The sequence below is a fragment of the Muntiacus reevesi genome, chromosome 16 (assembly GCF_963930625.1).
Source record: "Muntiacus reevesi chromosome 16, mMunRee1.1, whole genome shotgun sequence".
Classification (NCBI taxonomy): Eukaryota; Metazoa; Chordata; class Mammalia; order Artiodactyla; family Cervidae; genus Muntiacus; species Muntiacus reevesi.
The window spans coordinates 11,889,662-11,909,791 of NC_089264.1; the positions used below are offsets into that span (position 1 = coordinate 11,889,662).

General features: G+C 39.6%; 1 protein-coding gene across 8 annotated transcripts in view; it reads left to right on the forward strand.

Moving 5' to 3' along the window:
- Window positions 1–20,130, forward strand: part of CAMK2D (calcium/calmodulin dependent protein kinase II delta) — a 300,110-nt gene that overhangs the window by 139,543 nt on the left and 140,437 nt on the right. For all 8 annotated transcript variants that reach the window (XM_065907119.1, XM_065907123.1, XM_065907121.1 and 5 more), the window contains one exon: window positions 16,623–16,677. In XM_065907119.1, coding sequence (XP_065763191.1) covers window positions 16,623–16,677 — 55 coding nt within the window. The remainder of the gene's footprint in view (window positions 1–16,622; window positions 16,678–20,130) is intronic.

Consider the following 20,130-nt stretch of genomic DNA (forward strand, 5'->3'; position numbering starts at 1 on the left):
TCTAGTCATCTGAGGGGATCACTTTAGCAGGAAAGACAGTGTTAGTCAAGTGACCACGTAATCAAAGAGATCGCTACAAGTGTGACCAGTCCTTTGAAGGAGAGATGGGCAGTGCTCTGAGAGCGTCTTTGGGAGCCAGAGGGGACTTTCCTGATAAAGTAAGGCTTAAAATTCATTGTGAAGGATAGATGAGGATTAATAACCTGGAGAGGAGGAAAGAGAATGCCAGGCTTCAGAGTTCACAGTGAAGATGTGACTTATTACGGGAGGAAACTGAGATGAGGCTGAGCTGAGCGAGGACCTCTGTCACTGGAGGGAAAGAATGAGAGAAGGTGAGGAGGGAGAGGCTTCTGGGTGGGTGACCAGGCTAACCCCTTTTCCAGGGCCGTCCTGGTTTACTGATGTGACAATTAATCACCCCCTTTCATTCTCAAAGTGCCCCAGTTTGGATGACAAATTATATGATAAATGGGTCATGTCAAGGAGTTTGTTCCTTTAACATCAAATCAAATGGCTGTGTAGCCATTGAAGAATTTTAAGTTGGGCAAAGATGATATAATCAGATTTGCATTTTGAAATGATGGCTGCCTTGTGGATATGGATTTGGTAAGTCACAGGGGATGTTAAATTGATGTTTACAAGGAAATGTGCCTTTCAGGTTAAATGACTTGTTTTCTCAATAGTGAAGCAATTCAGGGAAAAAGAAAAATCAGGGAGATATTTTTGATGAAATCAGTTGGTCACTGGATAAAAAATTATTGTTCTAATAGCCTGGTATAGATGGAGATATTTTGTAGCACACCTAGTTAGAGCCCTTGGCCTGTTTAGATGTATTTGCCACATATTAACATGTTCATATGCTGCCGTATGTGTGGGCAATGAGATGACCATAAAATGAAACTATTGCTATATGCTTTAGTTGTGACTCTGATAGTCTAGAATTAGAGTCACAAAATTAGCAAGACAATTTTGTCCCAAAGACTGAAAACTGTATGAGGGTCAGACCACCACTGACTTGTTGACAGTTGCATCCCCAGCATGTAGTTTTCAGGAAAGTCAGCTGAATAACCGAAGGAATGAACTCCTCCCCTCTACAAAGAACTTTGTTTCCTAAAAATCTTAGCTACAACTTTATAAAAGACCTTAAACATTTGTTCCTTTGGCTTAGAGTTTCTGAATAAAGACTATGGTCAAGATTACAGAGGTAAAAATATTTACCAATAAATCTGGAAATGTATTGATATTTCAAATATATATATATATTTTGCTCAGGATTAAAGATCAGTGTGACATAACATTTTGCTTAGAAGAGATGGAAGAACCAGTTTCAATTAAAAAGTAAAAAACAATGCCATGTAGTTTTCATTGAGAACAAATTTAAACATGTTACTTCAAATTGCCAGCTTTAACACCTTTTGTTAGCTTTCCTTTTCCCTTTATTGATAAAATAACAAATCTATGTCATAATCTTCGCCGAGTGGTCTCTGAACGTTCATTTCTTCTTGTGCTGACTGCAACCTGGCTTTCTTCTGAGTGCGCTGTGTGCTGGAAAGTGTTGGCTGTTTTCTGTGTCCACCACATACCTGTGAACCTGGGGGTACATAGGTGTTTTCTTGCCCTTCACTGCTTTTGAAAAACGACTGTTAATGCCTCCTCCCTGAAGAGGGTGCTTCTCTACTCCAGCACCCCATCATTGAACACATTTTCTCGGATTACAACATCTTATACATCTCAGGAAACTTACAGTTTCCTGCCATTGTCTTGGTTCCCCTCCCACTCCATTTATTGTATCATACGTGTGTGTGTGTGCTCTGTGTTCGACTCTTTGCAGCCCCGTGGACTATAGCCCACCAGTCTCCTCTGTCCTCGGGATTTTCCAGGCAAGAATACTGGAGGAGTTCCTCTGAAGCCATTCGTTATACTGAATCCACTTCCTTCTTCAGGGAATTGTATCATATAGAAGCTGACTTACTGTGCTCTCTCCTTCCCCACTGCTAACCATCATTGTTGGCGGCTTAAATTAGCCTTGGAGAATGTGCCATACCCAGGCTTCTCACAAGCTATCTTCTCCTTTTCAACATTTTTTTCCTTCTACTCAGGAATCAGCAGACTGTTTCCTCTAAGGGGCCAAATAGATATATTTTCATTTTCATTGCTATAGGGTCTTTGTTGCAACTACTAAATATCACAGTCCTAGCTTGAAAACACCATCGATAATATATAAACAAATGTGTTCCAATGAAACTTTATTTACAAAAACAGGTGAAAAGCCGAGTGAGGACTTGAAAGAAATGAGATAGTGAGCCACAGCTGGGGAGAAAGAGTTCCAGGACGAGGAAACGGCAACTGCAAAGACTAAGGCAGGCAGGACTTTGCCCTGAATTCTTTCTCCAAAAGCAACAGAGAGGCCACTGTGGATGGAGTAGAGTGAGTCAGGGGAGGGGTAGTGTTGCAGATGCCAGACAGATCAGTGCGGAGATGGAGCTGGACTTTGGGGGACCTTTTAGGCTGTGAATAGGATTTTGGCTTTTACTCAGAGGCAGTTGGAGAGCCATTGGAGGATTCTGAGCAGGGGGCAGTTAATCAGAGCCTTAACAGGTTTATTCTGTGCACACCACGACCCAGACCCCACAGAGACTGAGCCAGAACTGTGCATGCGTGTCCCTGCGAGGTCCGGGTCAGCATGGCCTGCCGCGGGGCAGGGGCTCTGGGTGCAGCAGACCTGGGTGTGGCATAAGCCCTCTTAGAGGGGGTCGCCATTAACCCCACCATAGAAGCACCGGAACTTACACAGGACTGGGGAAACAGACTCTTGGAGGGCACAAACAGGACTTTGTGTGCTCCAGGACCCAGGAGAAAGGAGCAGTGACCCCACAAGAGACTGACCCAGACTTTCCCGGGAGTCGCCAGGAGTCTCCAGCAGTGGCATGGGTTGGCGGTGGCCTGCTGCAGGGTTGGGGGCGCTGAGTGCAGCAGTACATGCATGGGGCCTTTTGAAGGAGGTCGTTGTTATCTTCATTACCTCCCCGTAGTTCGGCCTCAGGTCAAATAACAGGGAAGGAACACAGCCCCACCCATCAATAGAAAATTGGATTAAAGATTTACTGAACATGAACCCACCCATCAGAAGAAGACCCAGTTTCCCCCTCAGTCAGTCTCTGCCATCAGGAAGCTTCCATAAGCCTCTTTTCCTTCTCCATCAGAGGGCAGACAGAATGAAAACCACAATCAGAGAAAACTAACCAATCTGATCACATGGACCTCAGCCTTGTCTAATTCAATGAAACTATGAGCCATGCCATGTAGGGCCATCCAAGATGGACGGGTCATGGTGGGGAGTTCTGACAAAACATGGTCCACTGGAGAAGGGAATGGCAAACCACTTCATTATTCTTGAAAACCCCATGAATAGTACGAAAGGCAAAAAGACGGGACACTGAAAGAGGAACTCCCCAGGTTGATGCCCAATATGCTACTAGAGATCACTGGAGAAATAACTCCAGAAAGAATGAAGAGACGGAGCCAAAGCAAAACCAACACCCAGTTCTGGATGTGACTTGTGATGGAAGTAAAGTCCGATGTGGTAATATTGCATGAATATTAGGTCTGTGAATCAAGGCAAATTGGAAGTGGACAAATAGTAGATGGCAAGAGTGTGAACATCGACATTTTAGGAATCAGTGAACTAAAATGGACTGGAATGGGTGAATTTAACTCAGATGACCATTTTATCTACTACTGTGGGCAAGAATCCCTTTGAAGAAATGGAAAAGCCATCACAGTCAACAAGAGTCCAAAATGCAGTACTTGGATGCAATCTCAAAAATAACAGAATGATCTCTGTTCATTTCCAAGGCAAACCATTCATTATCACAGTAATCCAAGTCTGTGCCCCAACCAGTAATGCTGAACAAGCTTAAGTTGAATGGTTCGATGAAGACCTACAAGACCTTCTAGAACTAACACCCAAAAAAGATGTCCTTTGCATTATAGGGAACTGAAATACTAAAGTAGAAAGATAAGAAATACCTGGAGTAACAGGCAAATTTAATCTTGTAATACAGAATGAAGCAGGGCAAAGGCTAATTGAGTTTTGCCAAAAGAATGCACTGGTCATAACAAACACCCTCTTCCAATAACACAAAAGAAGACTCTGCACATGGACATCACCAGATGGTCAATACTGAAATCAGATTAATTATATTCTTTGCAGTCAAAGATGGAGAAGCTCTACAGTCAACAAAAACAAGACAAGGGGCTGACTGTGACTCAGATCATGGACTCCTATTGCCAAAATCAGACTTAAATTGAAGAAAGTAGGGGATAGCACTAGATCATTCAAGTATGACCTAAATCAAATCCCTTACGATGATACAGTGGAAGTAACAAATAGATTTAAGGGATTAGACCTGATAGACAGAGTGCCTGAGAAACTATGAACGGAGGTTCGTGACATTGTACAGGAGTCAGGGATCAAGACCATCCCCAAGAAAAAGAAATGCAAAAAGGCAAAATGGTTGTCTGAGGAGGCCTTACAAATAGCTGTGAGAAGAAGAGAAGTGAAAGGCAATGGAAAAAAGGAAAGATATGCCCATCTGAATGCAGAGTTCCACAGAATAGCAAGGAGAGATCAGAAAGCCTTCCTCAGTGATCAGTGCAAAGAAATAGGAAAACAATAGAATGGAAAAGACTAGAGATCTCTTAAAGAAAATTAGAGATACCAAGGGAACATTTCATGCAAAGATGGGCACAATAAAGGACAGAAATGGTATGGACCTAAAAGAAGCAGAAGATATTAAGAAGAGGTACAAGAATACACAGAAGAACTGTACAAAAAAGATCTTCATGACCCAGATAATCACGATGGTGTGATCACTCACTTAGAGCCAGACATCCTGGAACGTGAAGTCAAGTGGGCCTTAGGAAGTATCACTACAAAGCTAGTAGAGGTGATGGAATTCCAGTTGAGCTATTTCAAATCATGAAAGATGGTGCTGTGAAAGTGCTGCAGTCAATATGCCAGCAAATCTGGAAAACTCAGCAGTGGCCACAGGACTGGAAAAGGTCAGTTTTCATTCCAATCCCAAAGAAAGGCAATGCCAAAGAATGCTCAAACTACTGCACAATTGCACTCATCTCGCATGCTGGTAAAGTAATGCTCAAAATTCTCCAAGCCAGGCTTTGACAGTCCATGAACCGTGAACTTCCAGATGTTCAAGCTGGATTTAGAAAAGGCAGAGGAACCAGAAATCAAATTGCCAGCATCTGTTGGATCATTGAAAAAGCAAGAGAGTTCCAGAAAAACATGTAGTTCTGCTTTATTGACTATGCCAAAGCCTTTGACTGTGTAGATCACAACAATCTGTGGGAAATTCTTAAAGAGATGGGAATACCTGACCACCTGATCTGCCGCCTGAAAAATCTGTATGCAGGTCAAGAAGCAACAGTTCGAACTGGAACATGAAACAACAGACTGGTTCCAAATCGGGAAGGGAGTACATCAAGGCTTTATATTGTCACCCTGCTTATTTAACTTATATGCAGAGAACATCATGCAAAATGCTGGTTGGATGAAGCACAAGCTGGAATCAAGGTTGGCTGGAGAAACATCAATATGCAGAGGACACCACCCTTATGACAGAAAGCAAAGAACTACAGAGCCTCTTGATGAAAGTGAAAGAGGAGAGTGAGAAAGCTAGCTTAAAACTTAACATTCAGAAAACTAAGATCATGGCATCTGGTCCTGTCAATTCATGGCAAATAGATGGGGAAACAATGGAAACAGTGACGGACTTTATTTTTTGGAGCTCCAAAATCACTGCAGGTGGTGACCTGCCGGGGTCCAGCCTCGGCAGGATCCAGGGGATACCCTCAGGATGAACGGCGTCGGCGAGAGAGAGAAAGAGAGAGAGAGAGAGAGAGAGAGAGAGAGAGAGAGAGAGAGAGAGAATGACCAGACGGGGGTGCAGAGAGTCTGGAAGAGTCTGGCAATGCTTTATTTTTTACCATAGCTTTTATACCCTAAGTTTGTACATTTCTAAGGGGAAGATAGTTTAACATTACGTCAGCTTGTCCTTCACGAAACCAGGGTGTTTTCTGCATACTTCTTTGTTTATGAGGGTCTTGTACATTATCTTCTGGCCTTGGGGCCTATTGACATTTTATGACCTAGGTGAATGCAAAGCTGTTTTCCGTAATCTATTCTTTAATGAACACAAAGGTCAGTCCTTTTGCAGAAGTTATCGGTTAAATTTATCTAAAAGGTTTACCACACAAAGACTCTGCAGCTCCAGTGAGGCAGCCCCTGTTTAGCATTCCTGGTTAAAATTAACAAATTTAAACTCTTATTTTTCTAAATCTTTAACTATAACCACTTTTAGAATAATATTTTTATGTTCTCTCATAGGGCTTCCTCACCCCCGAAGGGCTCTGTGCCTACTAAAGACTTTAGGTGATCAGGTTCTTTATGCTGTTTTATGATTAGGATATTATAAGCAATCATGCATATTAGTACCAAGGACCTAAACGCATTTGCCAAACAAACTAAAATACCAGCAAAGGAGTTTAAATTAAAACACTCCTTTCTCCCTAAATAATCTCATAAAATACCACCACCTGGGAAACTTATTGATTAAAATTCTAAATTGATTCTTATTTGGGAAGAGATCGGGGAAGGCCTTCCTGCCTGTGTCAGAGAAATTAGGGAGTAGTCCATTGAGGCAGGCATCAGAAAGACAGATATCATCTTTAAGGTGAGAGCCGGGGGCAGCTTTCCAAAACCCCTGAAAACCTGATTCACCTTGCCCGTCAGGTTTTCTCCCCTATGGCCTTTTTAGAGGTAGGGTCTCGTGTGTTGGCTCCCGGCAGTGACCACAACCATGAAATTAAAAGGCACTTGCTCCTTAGAAAAAGTTATGACCATTCTGAACAGCATGTTAAAAAGCAGAGACATTACTTTGCCAACAAAGGTCTGTCTAATGAAAGCTGTGATTTTTCCAGTAGTCGTGTATGGATGTGAGAGTTGGACTATGAAGAAAGCTGAGTGCCGAGGAATGGATGCTTTTGAACTACAGTGTTGAAGAAGACTCTTGAGAGTCCTTGGACAGCAAGGAGATCGAACCAGACATCCTAAAGGAAATCAGTCCTGAGTGTTCATTGGAAGGACTGATGGTAAAGCTGAAACTCCAATACTTTGGGCACTGGATGCGAAGAACTGAGTCATTTGAAAAGACCCTGATGCTGGGAAAGATAGAGGGCAGGAAGAGAAGGGGATGACAGAGAATGAGATGGTTGGATGGCATCACCAACTCAATGGACATGAGTTTGAGTAAACTCTGGGAGCTGGTCATGGACAGGGAGGCCTGAGGTGCTGCAGTCCATGGGGTTGCAAAGAGTTGGTCACGACTGAGTGAATAAAACTGAATTGAGATTTCTTCTGGCTGCTCTGCTGAGGACAGTGAGGGGACAGGACTGAAACCTAGCTTTTTTCTTTTTTATTCCCACGTATGTTTTGAAGGATTTGCTTTCAGATTGAATTTGGGGCCTCAGAGAAATGAGTCAGAAATACACTGAGGATTTTTATCCTGAGTAACTGGAAAGATATGGAAGACAGTGAGTAGAGCAGGACTTAGGGAGAAGATCATGCGTAAGTTCCTTGAGCTTGTTTGATATGAGATGTGTATGAGGTAAGCAAATGCACCAGATGTTTGAGATGTCTGACACTTGTTATAACTTCCTTAATTGCATGATAAATGGGCAGTTCTTTAAAGAAAAGATTATTGACCTAGGTGAACTAGCTGTTCCATTGAATGCTTAACCAACAATATATTTATTAGCAGGTACCTGGTGCTTTGGAGAAGGGCATGTCAACCCACTCCAGTATTCTTGCCTGGAGAATTCCATAGACAGAGGGAGGAGTCTGGCAGGCTACATTCCATGGGGTCGCAAAGAGGCAGACACGACTGAGCAACTAAACACTTCCATGCTTTCACCTGGTGCTTACTGGCACTGACAGTATACCAGTGCCTGTGGCGATATATATGAATATCCCTTATTATTACTGTGATACCTAACTCCTGAGAAAATTCATAAATTTTCACGTTTTCCCTCACTTTTGAACCTAAAATTAGAGAATGTTTTTTTCATGTGCTTTGTGTTTTGTGTATATTATCCAGAGGAGATAGACTGATATCTTTAAGTACTTTCAGCATAAAAGTAGTTATAGAAAAATATTGAGATGACATAATATGGATACAGTTTTACATTGCACTTTAATTTTAGTAGAATTTTAAACTCATGTATTTCCTGCGTCAGTTCAGTTCAGTTCAGTCCAGTCGCTCAGTCATGTCGGACTCTTTGAGACGCAAGGCCTCCCTGTCCATCACCAACTCCCGGAGTTTACTCAAACTCATGTCCGTTGAGTCGGTGATGCCATCCATCTCATCCTCTCTCATCCCCTTCTCTTCCTGTCTTCAGTCTTTCCCAGCATCAGGGTCTTTTCAAATGACTCAGTTCTTCGCATCAGGTGGCCAAAGTATTGGCGTTTGCACTTCAACATCAGTCATTCCAATGAACACCCAGGACTGATCTCTTTTAGGATGGACTGGTTGGATCTCCTTGCAGTCCAAGGGACTCTCAAGGACTGTTTCCAATACCACAGTTCAAAAGCATCAATTCTTCGGTGCTCAGCTTTCTTTATAGTCCAATTCTCACATCCATACATGACTACTGGAAAAACCATAACTTTGACTAGACCTTGACTAGACAGACCATTTCCTGCTTATGGAGTGAATAAAATTTGGAAAAATACTTTATTCAAGAAATGAATTTTCAGCAGGGGTTTGAAAGATGGGAGCATTTGGGCTGGTGAATGTCTAGGGAAAAGTCAGTTGCAGGTATTAAGATAATAATATCTTGCAAAGGGAGGATGATCTATAATAGTAAGTTTTCCATTTATTCTGTTCTCCAAGGGATATTATCAGAAAAGCAGTACTTCTGCCCAGTACATTTTTGAAAAGGACTTATTTTTAATTGGTTGCAATAAATGTTTTAAGTTTTTCTCTCTGGTTATTTTATTAAACATAGATCCAAAATAAAATATAGTATTTTTAATTTTTTTAAAATGTTTCATGGGAGGATAATTGCTTTACACGGTTGCACTGGTTTCTGCTGTGCAGCAACGAGTCAGCTCTAAGTGTGTACAGATATGTGTGTGTATACATGTGTGTATATACACATATGTGTATATATACGTATGTGTGTATACATGTGTACATGTTTGTATATACATATGTGTATACGTGTGTATACACGTGTGTATGTGTATATACATGTGTGTGTATGTGTGGTATATATGTGTGTATACATGTGTATATACACATGTGTGTATATATACGTGTGTGCACATGTGTGTATATATATGTGTGTTTGTGTATATATGTGTGTGTATACATAAATGTGTGTATATATGTGTGTATACATGTGTATATACGTGTGTATACATGTGTGTGTGTATACGTGTGTGCATGTGTTTGTATATGCATGTGTATACATGTGTGTATATATGTGTGTACATGTGTGTATACATATGTATGTGTGTGTACATGTGTACACATGTGTGTATATGTGTGTATACGTGTGTGTGTACATGTGTATGTATATGTGTGTGCACGTGTGTGTGTGTGTGTGTGTGTATGTCCTCTGCCTCTTGAACCTCTTTCCCACTGCACCCCTGCCCACTGCTGCAGGTCATCACAGAGCACTGAGCTGAGCTACCTCTGCTATGTAGCTGCTTCCCGCTAGCCATCTGTTTCACACATGATAGTGTATCTATGTCAGTGCTACTCGCAATCCCTTCAGATTGGAATATGTTTTAAAATTAAATGTGTTGAATGTTGGAGAAGGAAAAGCCTTAAATGTAGGTGATTGTATTCAACCTTGTATTGGTAATAAATGTATTGCTTATTTCCCATATTGTTTATTAGCTATAATCATGCTGAAATGTAGAACTTAGCACTGGAAAGAACCTCATGGGATCCTCTTAGAGGATCATGTGTGTGCATGTGCTCAGCCGCTGTTGTGTCTGACTCTTTGTGACCGTGTGGACTGTCGCCCACCAGGCTCCTCTGTCCATGGGGTTTTCCAGGCAAGAATACTGGAGTGGGTTGCCATTTCCTCCTCCAGGGGATCTTCCTGACCGAAGGATCAAACCCACATCTCCTGCATTGACAGGCAGAGTCTTTTCCACTGAACCATCAACAAAGCCCTAAATGTTAATTAGTACTAAGTTTACAAAGATTTTCTTGTCACTTCAGGAAAAATTTTGAAATTTTATTAAAATAAATTTTGAGAGGTTTCCCTGGCAGTCCAGTGGTTAAGACTCTGTGCTCCTAACGCAGCAGGTACTGGTTTGATCCCTAGACAGGGAACTAAGATCCCACATGTTACACAGTAAGCAGCCAAAAAAAAATTTTTTTAATTTCTGGTTTTAAAGTTATTTTAATTTTGAATACTGAATAGTGGCTTATTTTGCCTTTATTAATGAGACATATTGCTCAGAATATTTTCAAAATACAGAAATCTGTGCAGCTTTAGAAATTTATGTGTCCAATATCTAAAATTAGAATAAACTGTAGTTTGCGTCTGATCAGTTTGTTTGCCTTTGACAGCTAAATGAAATCTCCAAATGTTTTATATCCAAATTTTTAAAGTTTCTTGTTAAGACAAGTGAAAAAAAATCAGTTTATGCATGGCATGTGACTATTGACTTTGACAACAATAATAACAAAAGAAATATCTGTATATCTTTATCTGCTTTCCTTTTTTACTTAATTTAAAGTACAATAAACTATATATGCATAGATTCATATTTCAAAGAAATAGAGTGCATGTATTTTTCAAATCTATACAACCTAAATTAATATTTTTATCCTGGGGTGATTTTTAAAATAATGATGTTTTAACAAATGCTGGGGAAGATGCAGAGTAACTGGATCACTCATACATTGTTGGTGGGAATGTAAAAGGGTTCAGCAACTCTGGGAAACAGTTTGGTAGTTTCTTCAGAAATCAAACATGCAGCTGTCATATAAATCAACAATCAAAATGATAATCTTGGGCATTTATCCCACAGAACTGAAGACTTAGGGTCACACAAAACATACGCATATTTTCACAACAGTTATTCACAAAAAACCAAAAACTTAAGAGGGAAAAAAAAGCCCAGATGTCCTTCTGTGGTTGACTAACCAGAGTTCATCCATGTGAGGAGCAGTAAAAAGGGATGAGCTATGGATGGACCTAACAGCCAGAAAGTGAATGTGGCTCAGTTGTGTCCGACTCTTTGTGACTCAGGCCATGGGATTCTCCAGGCCAGAATACTGGTGTGGGTAGCCTTTCCCTTCTCCAGGGGATCTTCCCAACCCAGGGATCAGGCCGGGTCTCCTGCATTGCAGGGGGATTCTTTACCAGCTGAGCCACGGGGAAACCCAAGAGTACTGGAGTGGGTAGCCTACCCCTTCTCCAGCGGATCTTCCAGAAACAGGAATCAAACCAGGGGACAACAACCAGAGAATTATGCTAAATGAAAATGACCGTCCCAGAAAGTTTACATACATTATTTCACTTTTACTTCATTCCTGAAACGATTCAACAGTACAAATGGGAAAGAGATTAGTGATTGGCTGGGATTAGTAGGGACTGAAGAGAGCAACAGGAGTGATCCTTATAGTGATGCAGCTGTTGTTTGTGTTTCTTGACTAGATCCATGTCAACATCCTGGTTGTGATATTGTACTGTAGTTTTGCAAACGTTACCTTTGGTACGTAGGAACGAAAACTAACATAATTTACACAGCAAATTGTCTAAAAGTAAAATTTAATTATAAAATTTTAAAATGGTGTTTTATTAAATATATTACTCATGTAATAAGAAATAGAGATTAAGAAAAACAATTTATGCAGAATTGCTTTCAGTTTTCTAGAAATATTGCTTTTATTTTGCACTTGGTTTTTGGTACTTCTTTGTTTTGTATTTGTGAAGTTGGCTCTGTGGAAATGACCAGTTTTGCCACAAGAGCCAAGAGTAATGGTTGAGCTGACATTTCTCTCTAGAGTAGTGCCATTTGACTGTTATAATGTCTGAGACTAATAAATATGTTTTTAAATTAACAAATGAACTAAATATTGGTGTCCCTTTTTTTGAGAGGGGCTTCCCTGATAGCTCAGTTGGTTAAGAATCCTCCTGCAATGCGAGAGACCTGGGTTTGATCCCTGGGTTGGGAAGATCCCCTGGAGAATGGAAAGGCTACCCACTCCAGCATTCTGGCCTGGAGAATTCCATGGACTATACAGTCGGACAGAGTCGCAGAGTCGGACATGACTGAGCAACTTTGACTTGGAACTTTCACTTTTTTGAGAAGTCTTGGTGCCTTGCATGGCCGAACTTAGCTAATGCTTGCTCTAGTCATGAAATACATGTAATTAACTGCCAATGAGACTATAAAAAGTATGTGACTTACAAGCTGTCATTTTTGCACCCCAGTTTGTGAGACAGATCTACAACCTCAATCCTCACGACAGAGAAAACTAAAAATGCAAAATTCCCCACATTTATAACCAGGACTGTTGCTCAGAACTAACAAACAGTGACTATGAGGATGCAGTGCAATCTGTTCTGTATGAATGACTCTTTTAGTATTATGATAACATTGGCAGTATTGCCCTACCATGTTTAGTTTTAGGGATTTATAATATCATTCAAGAGAGAGAAAAAGTAATAGGCTTTGGGTCAGCTAAATTTGGAAACATTTTAGCCTCAGAAGCACCTTTTCCACCCTTATGGATCTCCTACTTAACGCCTTAGAATGTACATGTTTATCCTGGATAACTATTACACTTGCTTTTACCTTCAAGCACACTTCACAAAGGTCTCCCCAGGTGACTCAGTGGTAAAGAATCCACCTGCCAGTGCGGGAGATGCATGTTCAGTGCCTGGGTCAGGAGCATCCCATGGGGAAGGAAATGACAACCCACTCCAGTATTCTTGCTCGGACTAAACGCGCACACACACGTCTCTCTGTCAAGGAAAGAAAGACTGCGGAAAGAATGATTATAACCTTTTTTCTCAAATGCTTTTCTCATTAATTTCTTTAAAACGTCTTTCTAAAGGCATCTTAGGGCTGGCTGTGATTAGGTTACTTGTGTGCACCCGTGCGCTGCCCGTGGCGACAGCATAGAGCAGTCATAGCCAGCGCCCGGGGCAGCCTGCTTCCTCGTGCGGCAGCTGAGCTGCTCTCAAGGCTGGCCCTGCAGTCAGTCTGGGTTGCCAGCTGTGGGGAAGAGAACATCCCATGATTCCTCTGGTGTGAAAGGGAATTGGGCTATTTATGTAAGCTTCTGTAAAAGTAAATGCAATATTCAACCCTTGAGAAACTATTACACAGGAAAAAAGGATGAAAGAATGGATACTTTTGACCGACAGAGAAGGCTTGAGAGAAAGAGAAGATGTCTGTGACTGTGCAAAACACCATCTCCAGGCTCTCAAACAGATAATCAGTAACAGACTATTAGTTGAAGAGCTAGAAGTTTTAAAAGGAAACAAACTCTTCCTCAAAGCAATTGTACACATATGGCATATCCATGTGAAGACTGTATGACATAGTTTGGTTAATAAATGAAAATTGTACTTTCATTTAGTTATGTGTTTTTAGTTCTTTATTTTTAAAAGAAAGTGAAAGGAAGGAAGGAAAATCATTAAGAAGGAATAAAGGAAGGAATAAAGAAAATGTGTATTTATCCCATGTAAAGATAGTGCTAGTTTTTGGGTTTTTTTTTCCTGCTGTATCAATAGCAAAATTCATCCACAGTTAATTTCACCTGGTCAAATGGCTGGTTAGAAATAGTACAGATTATTTTAGAATTATGTGATGCAAAAGGATTGAGCTTCATTACATGGTTTATTCTTAATCATTATCATGTGCTTCCTGACAAAATGCTTTGGTGAAACTGGTTTTGACCCCACATAATGTAAGTTTGATTATCTGGCTTGAGCAACTCTTGACTTGTTCAAAAAGTGATTCACTTACAAATGATAATTATATCCAGGTTTTAATAAAGTAGTGGTTATCTAATTTTATTCCAGATATAACCAGAAATTAGTACTGCTTCTCCACTTGTACCTGAAATTTCTACCTCTGTAGCCGTACCATTCTTTGAACGTACACACGGAACTCTGCTCAGCGCTATATGGCAGCCTGGATGGGAGGCAGTTTGGGGGAGAATGGATACGTGTGTGTGTGGCTGACTCCCTTTGCTGTTTACCTGAAATGTTTACAACAATGTTTACAACATTGTTAACTGGGCACACCCCAATACAAAACAAAAAAGATTTTAAACAATTAAATAGAAAAAGCCCCACAGATTGTGTTATAGCCACTCAATGAGGTATCTATGCAACTATGTCATATAAGAAAGTGAGTTATCACCCATGATGTGGCTTTCCTCACTGTGCTCAATGACTATGAGCAGAAGACTCATCATTGAGCCAAACTTTTGATTTTCTTTGGCAGAATAAATTTAAATAAAGGTAGCAGGCAAATTAAAAACAGATGACTGAGGTGTAAGCACACAGCAATCTTCATCTCCTTATCTTTGTCACTCTGAATTTATGGATGAAGCAAGTGATCTCTGATATTGCCAAATTGAAGAATACTTGTCACACAGTTAAAGTTACAAGAGAATTGCACATTAGTCATTTTGTTTCAAACATATATAGGTATACTGAACTTTGATGATTTTGTTTTAGACATTTATAGTATACTGAGCTGTGATGAAAATGTTTATCCAAAAAGAGGGAAGAATGCCTAGCACATGGCATAGTAACTGCTCAAAACCAATTTTATGAAAGACCATCTACTATTTGCCAAGTCTGTGCGGGATGCAAAGACTTTTAAAACATGGTTCCTGTTTGGTAGTGTTGATGAGAAAGAAATTCTACATACTAAAGAAAGGACAGATACTCACGTTTGTTAAGAAAAATAAAATAGGCTGCATCCTTAACTTAAATTCAAAGGTGATACTGAGAGAAATGAGGTAAGAGGGATGCTTCAGCATGTTTGCATTCCGTGTGCTCAGGAGACAAGAGAGGAGCTGAGCTGAGCGGAAGTGGCCACGCTCCCAGGTGCCTGGCCCCCTTCTCATGTTCGTGAGAATAGAAAATACATATTTTACAAATGATAGCCCACAATTATGGGTGAATAAAAGCCTCTCTTTCCCTACTTTGGAGAAGTTTCTGGAGAGGGATTCAGAATAGGGTTTAATAGTAGGCCAAGGATGGTATCTTAAGGGGATGAAACTGGATTGTAAAGAATGAACATTCTACTAAGCCTATCGGCTTGGGAATTTCATGAGTACTACAAACTCCCTTTGTGGATTACTGTAGCTTGTGTGACAACCTGTGTCCTACTGTAACCACATTTTCCTTATGGTGGTCATCACTGCATCAGAATCATACTAAGGACAAGTCACAATATTAATAGATGTCATGATACTTTTGTGGTGACTTTTGAAAAGCACGTCCTATGAGTTGGTTGCTTTTCCTGGCCTCCGTTGCTCCCAGTGAAAGCCAAGCTACCCTAAGTGACTGTATAAATAGGAAGAATTTACCATCTATGGGGGTGAGTTGGGGGAGTCAGGGGGCTTATGTGAAATAAATAGAAGGAAGAACAGTACATGAGTTTTACATGTGTGGTTATCTTGCAGTAAACAATGAGTACACTTAAATTCAAAAGACAGAAACTTTGGTTTCTCTCTGAATGTTTAGCTCTCTGAAAAATTTAAAGTATTAATTTGAGGAACTAGTAGATTATCTTATTAGAAGTTCTAGCTGTACATTTTTTAAAACTTTAAACTTTTCCTTTTGTATCAGAGTGTAGCCGATTAACAATGTTGCGGTAGTTTCGGGGAACAGTGAAGGGACTCAGCCATACATATGCATGCATCCGTTCTCCCCCGTCTAGCTTTACATTTTTGACTGATGACTTGTTAAATGGATTTTGGTGGCTTGACTTTAGAAGTAGCATAATAAAAAAAAACTGTTTGGACAGGTCAGCTGGGTAGTGCTATATAGAAATTCCCCAGAAAAAAAGGTGAGCAGAGGCAAGGAGACCACTTATTAAGTCTCCTGAAGACCTGGCTAGGATGATAGCAAAGGGAATGCAAGGGAGAGACTCGCAGAGGCAGAATGGCCCAGAGCCTGTTAACTTTGGACATACGGAGATAGAGCAATTATTAACGTTTAGTTTTCACATGGCACTATGCAGATTATTTTACCTTTATTTAATATTCTCAACCTTTTTGTATAGTATAGGTATTATTATCTTTGCAAGTTAATTAATTTACTTAAGATCACACAGTTAATAATTATCAGAATCAGAACTTAAACCTAGGATCTCTGTGAACCCAAGCCCTGCTAATAAAGGGTTCTGACTCATCAGAGGCTAAAATAGTGTTGCTCACATTTTAATTTACGAGACAGATGCCTATTCAATGCCTGGCTTAAAGTTGATTGTTGGCATACATATAACACAAACTCTTTTCTCGTTTTCTTTTTTTCTTCTGTTATAGTGCGACTTCATGACAGCATATCAGAAGAGGGCTTCCATTACTTGGTGTTTGATTTGTAAGTACAGCGTCCTTTGTGTTTGGTGTTTGTTTGTTTGTTTTTGTGATTTATTTGAAGATTTTGAGTTAAAGATCATTTTTTCTCCAAGTAGAAGTCCAAATTAATGACCTGGTAATACTTTCAAATGTAATTCTTTTGACAAAACGGGAGTACTCAGCATCGTTTATTTAAAATTGAAGTTAATCTTCCTGAGGGAAATAGTTGCGAGTGTTTCCTTTGGGATTGCTCATTGTGATCTCAGAAGTAGTTCTCAGTTTACAGTGTACAATGTAAACCGAGTGTACAGTGATGCACCTCAGTATATGTAAGCATAAGTTTCCATTGGGTTTTTGAAAGTATTTGTGACTAATTATCTTACATAAAAAGAAGACTCAAGAACCCTTGAGGTGGGTTACTTCAGGGGTTCAACAACATCATCAAACTCCCATCTTTTACCCCAGCTGACTGTCTTTGTTCTCAGACTGGCATGGTTCAACTTACTACATGCAGACATGGTAATTTATACTGGAAGATATTGTACTGTTTTTTTTTTTTTTTTAAGAATAAACAATTCATCTAGTAAAACTTCCATTTTTCACCTCATTGACCAGGACTAGGTCACATGCCTGCCCCTCACCAGTCACTGGCAAGAATGGAAGCACCGAGATTTACTTAGACTAAGATTTAGAGACCAAGGCTCTATCACTAAGAATGAAGGGAAAACCGTGCTCTTGGGGAGCAGTCCATAGCATCTCTCCTAGCTGAATGGGGTATAGTGAGACAGGCCATACACAATGCTTCTCCAGGTTAAATAAGAATACACTTTCTGAAAATCAGATTGATACTTCGTATCAAAAATGTCCATATTGTATAACTTAGTAATTTTGGTTCTTGGAACAATGTCCATGGAAACTGTTACTCTAAATTCAGATAAAGTTAATGCTTGAAAGATGTTTATTGCATTGTTCTTTATAGGAAGCTGGGAGGAGGGGGAAGAAAACCAACCTAAGGATCCAATAATGGAGAATCAGTTTTCTTGATTACAGTGCATTCATACGATGGACTACTCTCGAGCATTTATTGTGATATTTGGGGAATAGAAAGAAAAAAATACTGTTTCATCTAAAATGTGTCTAAAGACAGGTTATTACTAGGTTTGGTTAATTCAGTCTCCCAATGATGTCTTTAAGAAATCAGATTCACTCCATCTTTCAGTCTGTTCTTTGTAGTATGTGGATTTATCTTCACTCTCAGATACCACTTAGGTTCTCACGTTTGGTGCCTCATTTCAGCTATCACAGTGACTTCCAAAGGCGGGAAAAAAGAGGGAATATTAATCCCATTTGTATATTTTTGTTTACAGGAAAAACCTTTCCTAGCGGCCCCTCAGAAGATATCTGATAGTGCATTATTGGTTAGAATTGCTTCTGATCCACATATCTGAACCAAGTAATAGTAAAGGGGATAGAATAACAGCAGTTGGCATTGACCAGCCATAATTTCAGTCCATAGCAGGAAGGGAAGTCTTGCTTATTGGATAGGAAACCAGACATGTCTGCTGTTACTATGAAATGTGTTGCAATTATTCTTCAATGTTTAAAGTTTAAGAGGAGAGTTATCAACAATTCTCATCAAAATGCTTTTCCAGTAACTAAGATTAATAAACTAGTTAAACACAGTCCAGTAAATAGCATCAAGCTTTAGAGACAATTGGAAAATAGTGGTTAAAAGTATAGATGTTCAGTGAGTAAAAAGATATTATACCAAATATAAATAAATAATCCTCTGTTTAATTGTGGTGGTAGTCTAGGGAGAAGAAAAGTAAGTAACTTTAGAAAAATAAAATGCACATTTAAAACATAGTTAAGAAAAGGATGATCTTAAAGATATCAATGAAATACTTATGGAAAAACTGGAAGTTCCTTTGCCAATCAGTTCCAAGATAAAATAAGTACTTAAATTCCTAAAGATGGAATGTTCTCTGTGTTTGTCCTTTTGATGATGGTTTTGGCAGTGTGGTACTGTGCATACTTCCTGTGGAATGTCAGCTATTCAGAATCTAGTGGGAAGTTCTATTTTTATAGGTGTGTTGAGGCTTCTTCTAATGGAATACTTTTCCTTTTCTAAAAAGCAGAACAGAAAGGGCCATGAGTTCTTAATTTCTTTTTGCTATTATTAATTTACCTTTTTAATTCACGTATCTATCCACTGTTTCCAACTACAAAGTATTAATAGTCAGTTTTGCAAATAGACTCAGGAATCAGTGGGAAAGACCTTCATGAAAGTGAAGATATCTTCACAGCAAATACTGAACTACTTGATTTTTTTAGAATCATGTTCCTCAAGGTCTGCCCCTAGCCTGGTTTTTAGGCACACCTCAGCAACTCCAGGAGGCAAGAGATGTGGGTTTATCTGAAATCTGAGGGAAGGTAAGACAGTGAAGTAATGGAGCTAGAACTCTAGTCCTCAGGGAGGGGCCTGAAGGCAGAGCCATTGGCCTTAGGAAATAGAATAGATCCAGTCCTTTTCTAGGACTGATGGCTAATAAGGCTTTGACAAGGGCAGTCATTTGAATATGACGAATATATTTCAGGAACTGCATGTCAGAAAATATCTGTATTGTGTGTTTGGTGGGTAAATATACACAATGAGGTATAGAAACATCACATTCTTAAATAAATATTGTAAGATAATTATTAAACTAAGGCTTACTGGAAAGCCTGCTGACCCAGAATGGAAAGATTTAAGTTTCAGTCTCAGAGCTACCTGGGGGTAAACATTTTACATTCTTTTCTCTAAGCTTCATTTTTCTCAAATAGAATGAGGCCATGGACCAGATGAAAAATGTGTTAGACGTTTCTGAAGTTCTTTCTATTCTCTGAAGCCAGAATGCTTTTTTGCATCCATTTGAGATTTCTGGTAGAACTAATGGAACTCCTGATGCCATTTTTAAATATTAGAAAGTTTCTTATGAGTCTTAACTATTGGAGAAAAACGGTATCACTGCATCTTTAAAAAGAACAATTTTTTTCCCTAGCAAACACACATCTTGGTATGTGAAGTACTTCTTTCCCCTCTGTTTTAAAGTGTTTGTGTTTTTGTCCCCAGATAAGAAATTCTGCTTGTTAAATATGTGATACATGCCTACTAAGAGCAAGATACTTTAGCTAATGCTTTAGAGAGGAAGAAAGCAGTGTTTTTGAGCATTTTAAAATAAATGTCCCATTTAGATAAATTCAAAAAGAAATACTCTTGAGAGAATCTGCTGTGCCTCCTCCTCCTGCCCCATTTTATCATCTACGTACTCATCCGAAGTCCTGGTCAAGTTGCATGTTTTGTGGTTGTTAGGAAAATGTGTATATTTTTCATTTTTACAAATTTCAAATTATAGTGCTAAAATTTTTCAAAATACACTCCTTATAGTGGGGAGCTGAACAGACACTTGGTGTGTAGTCACTCTGCACCAGTCAC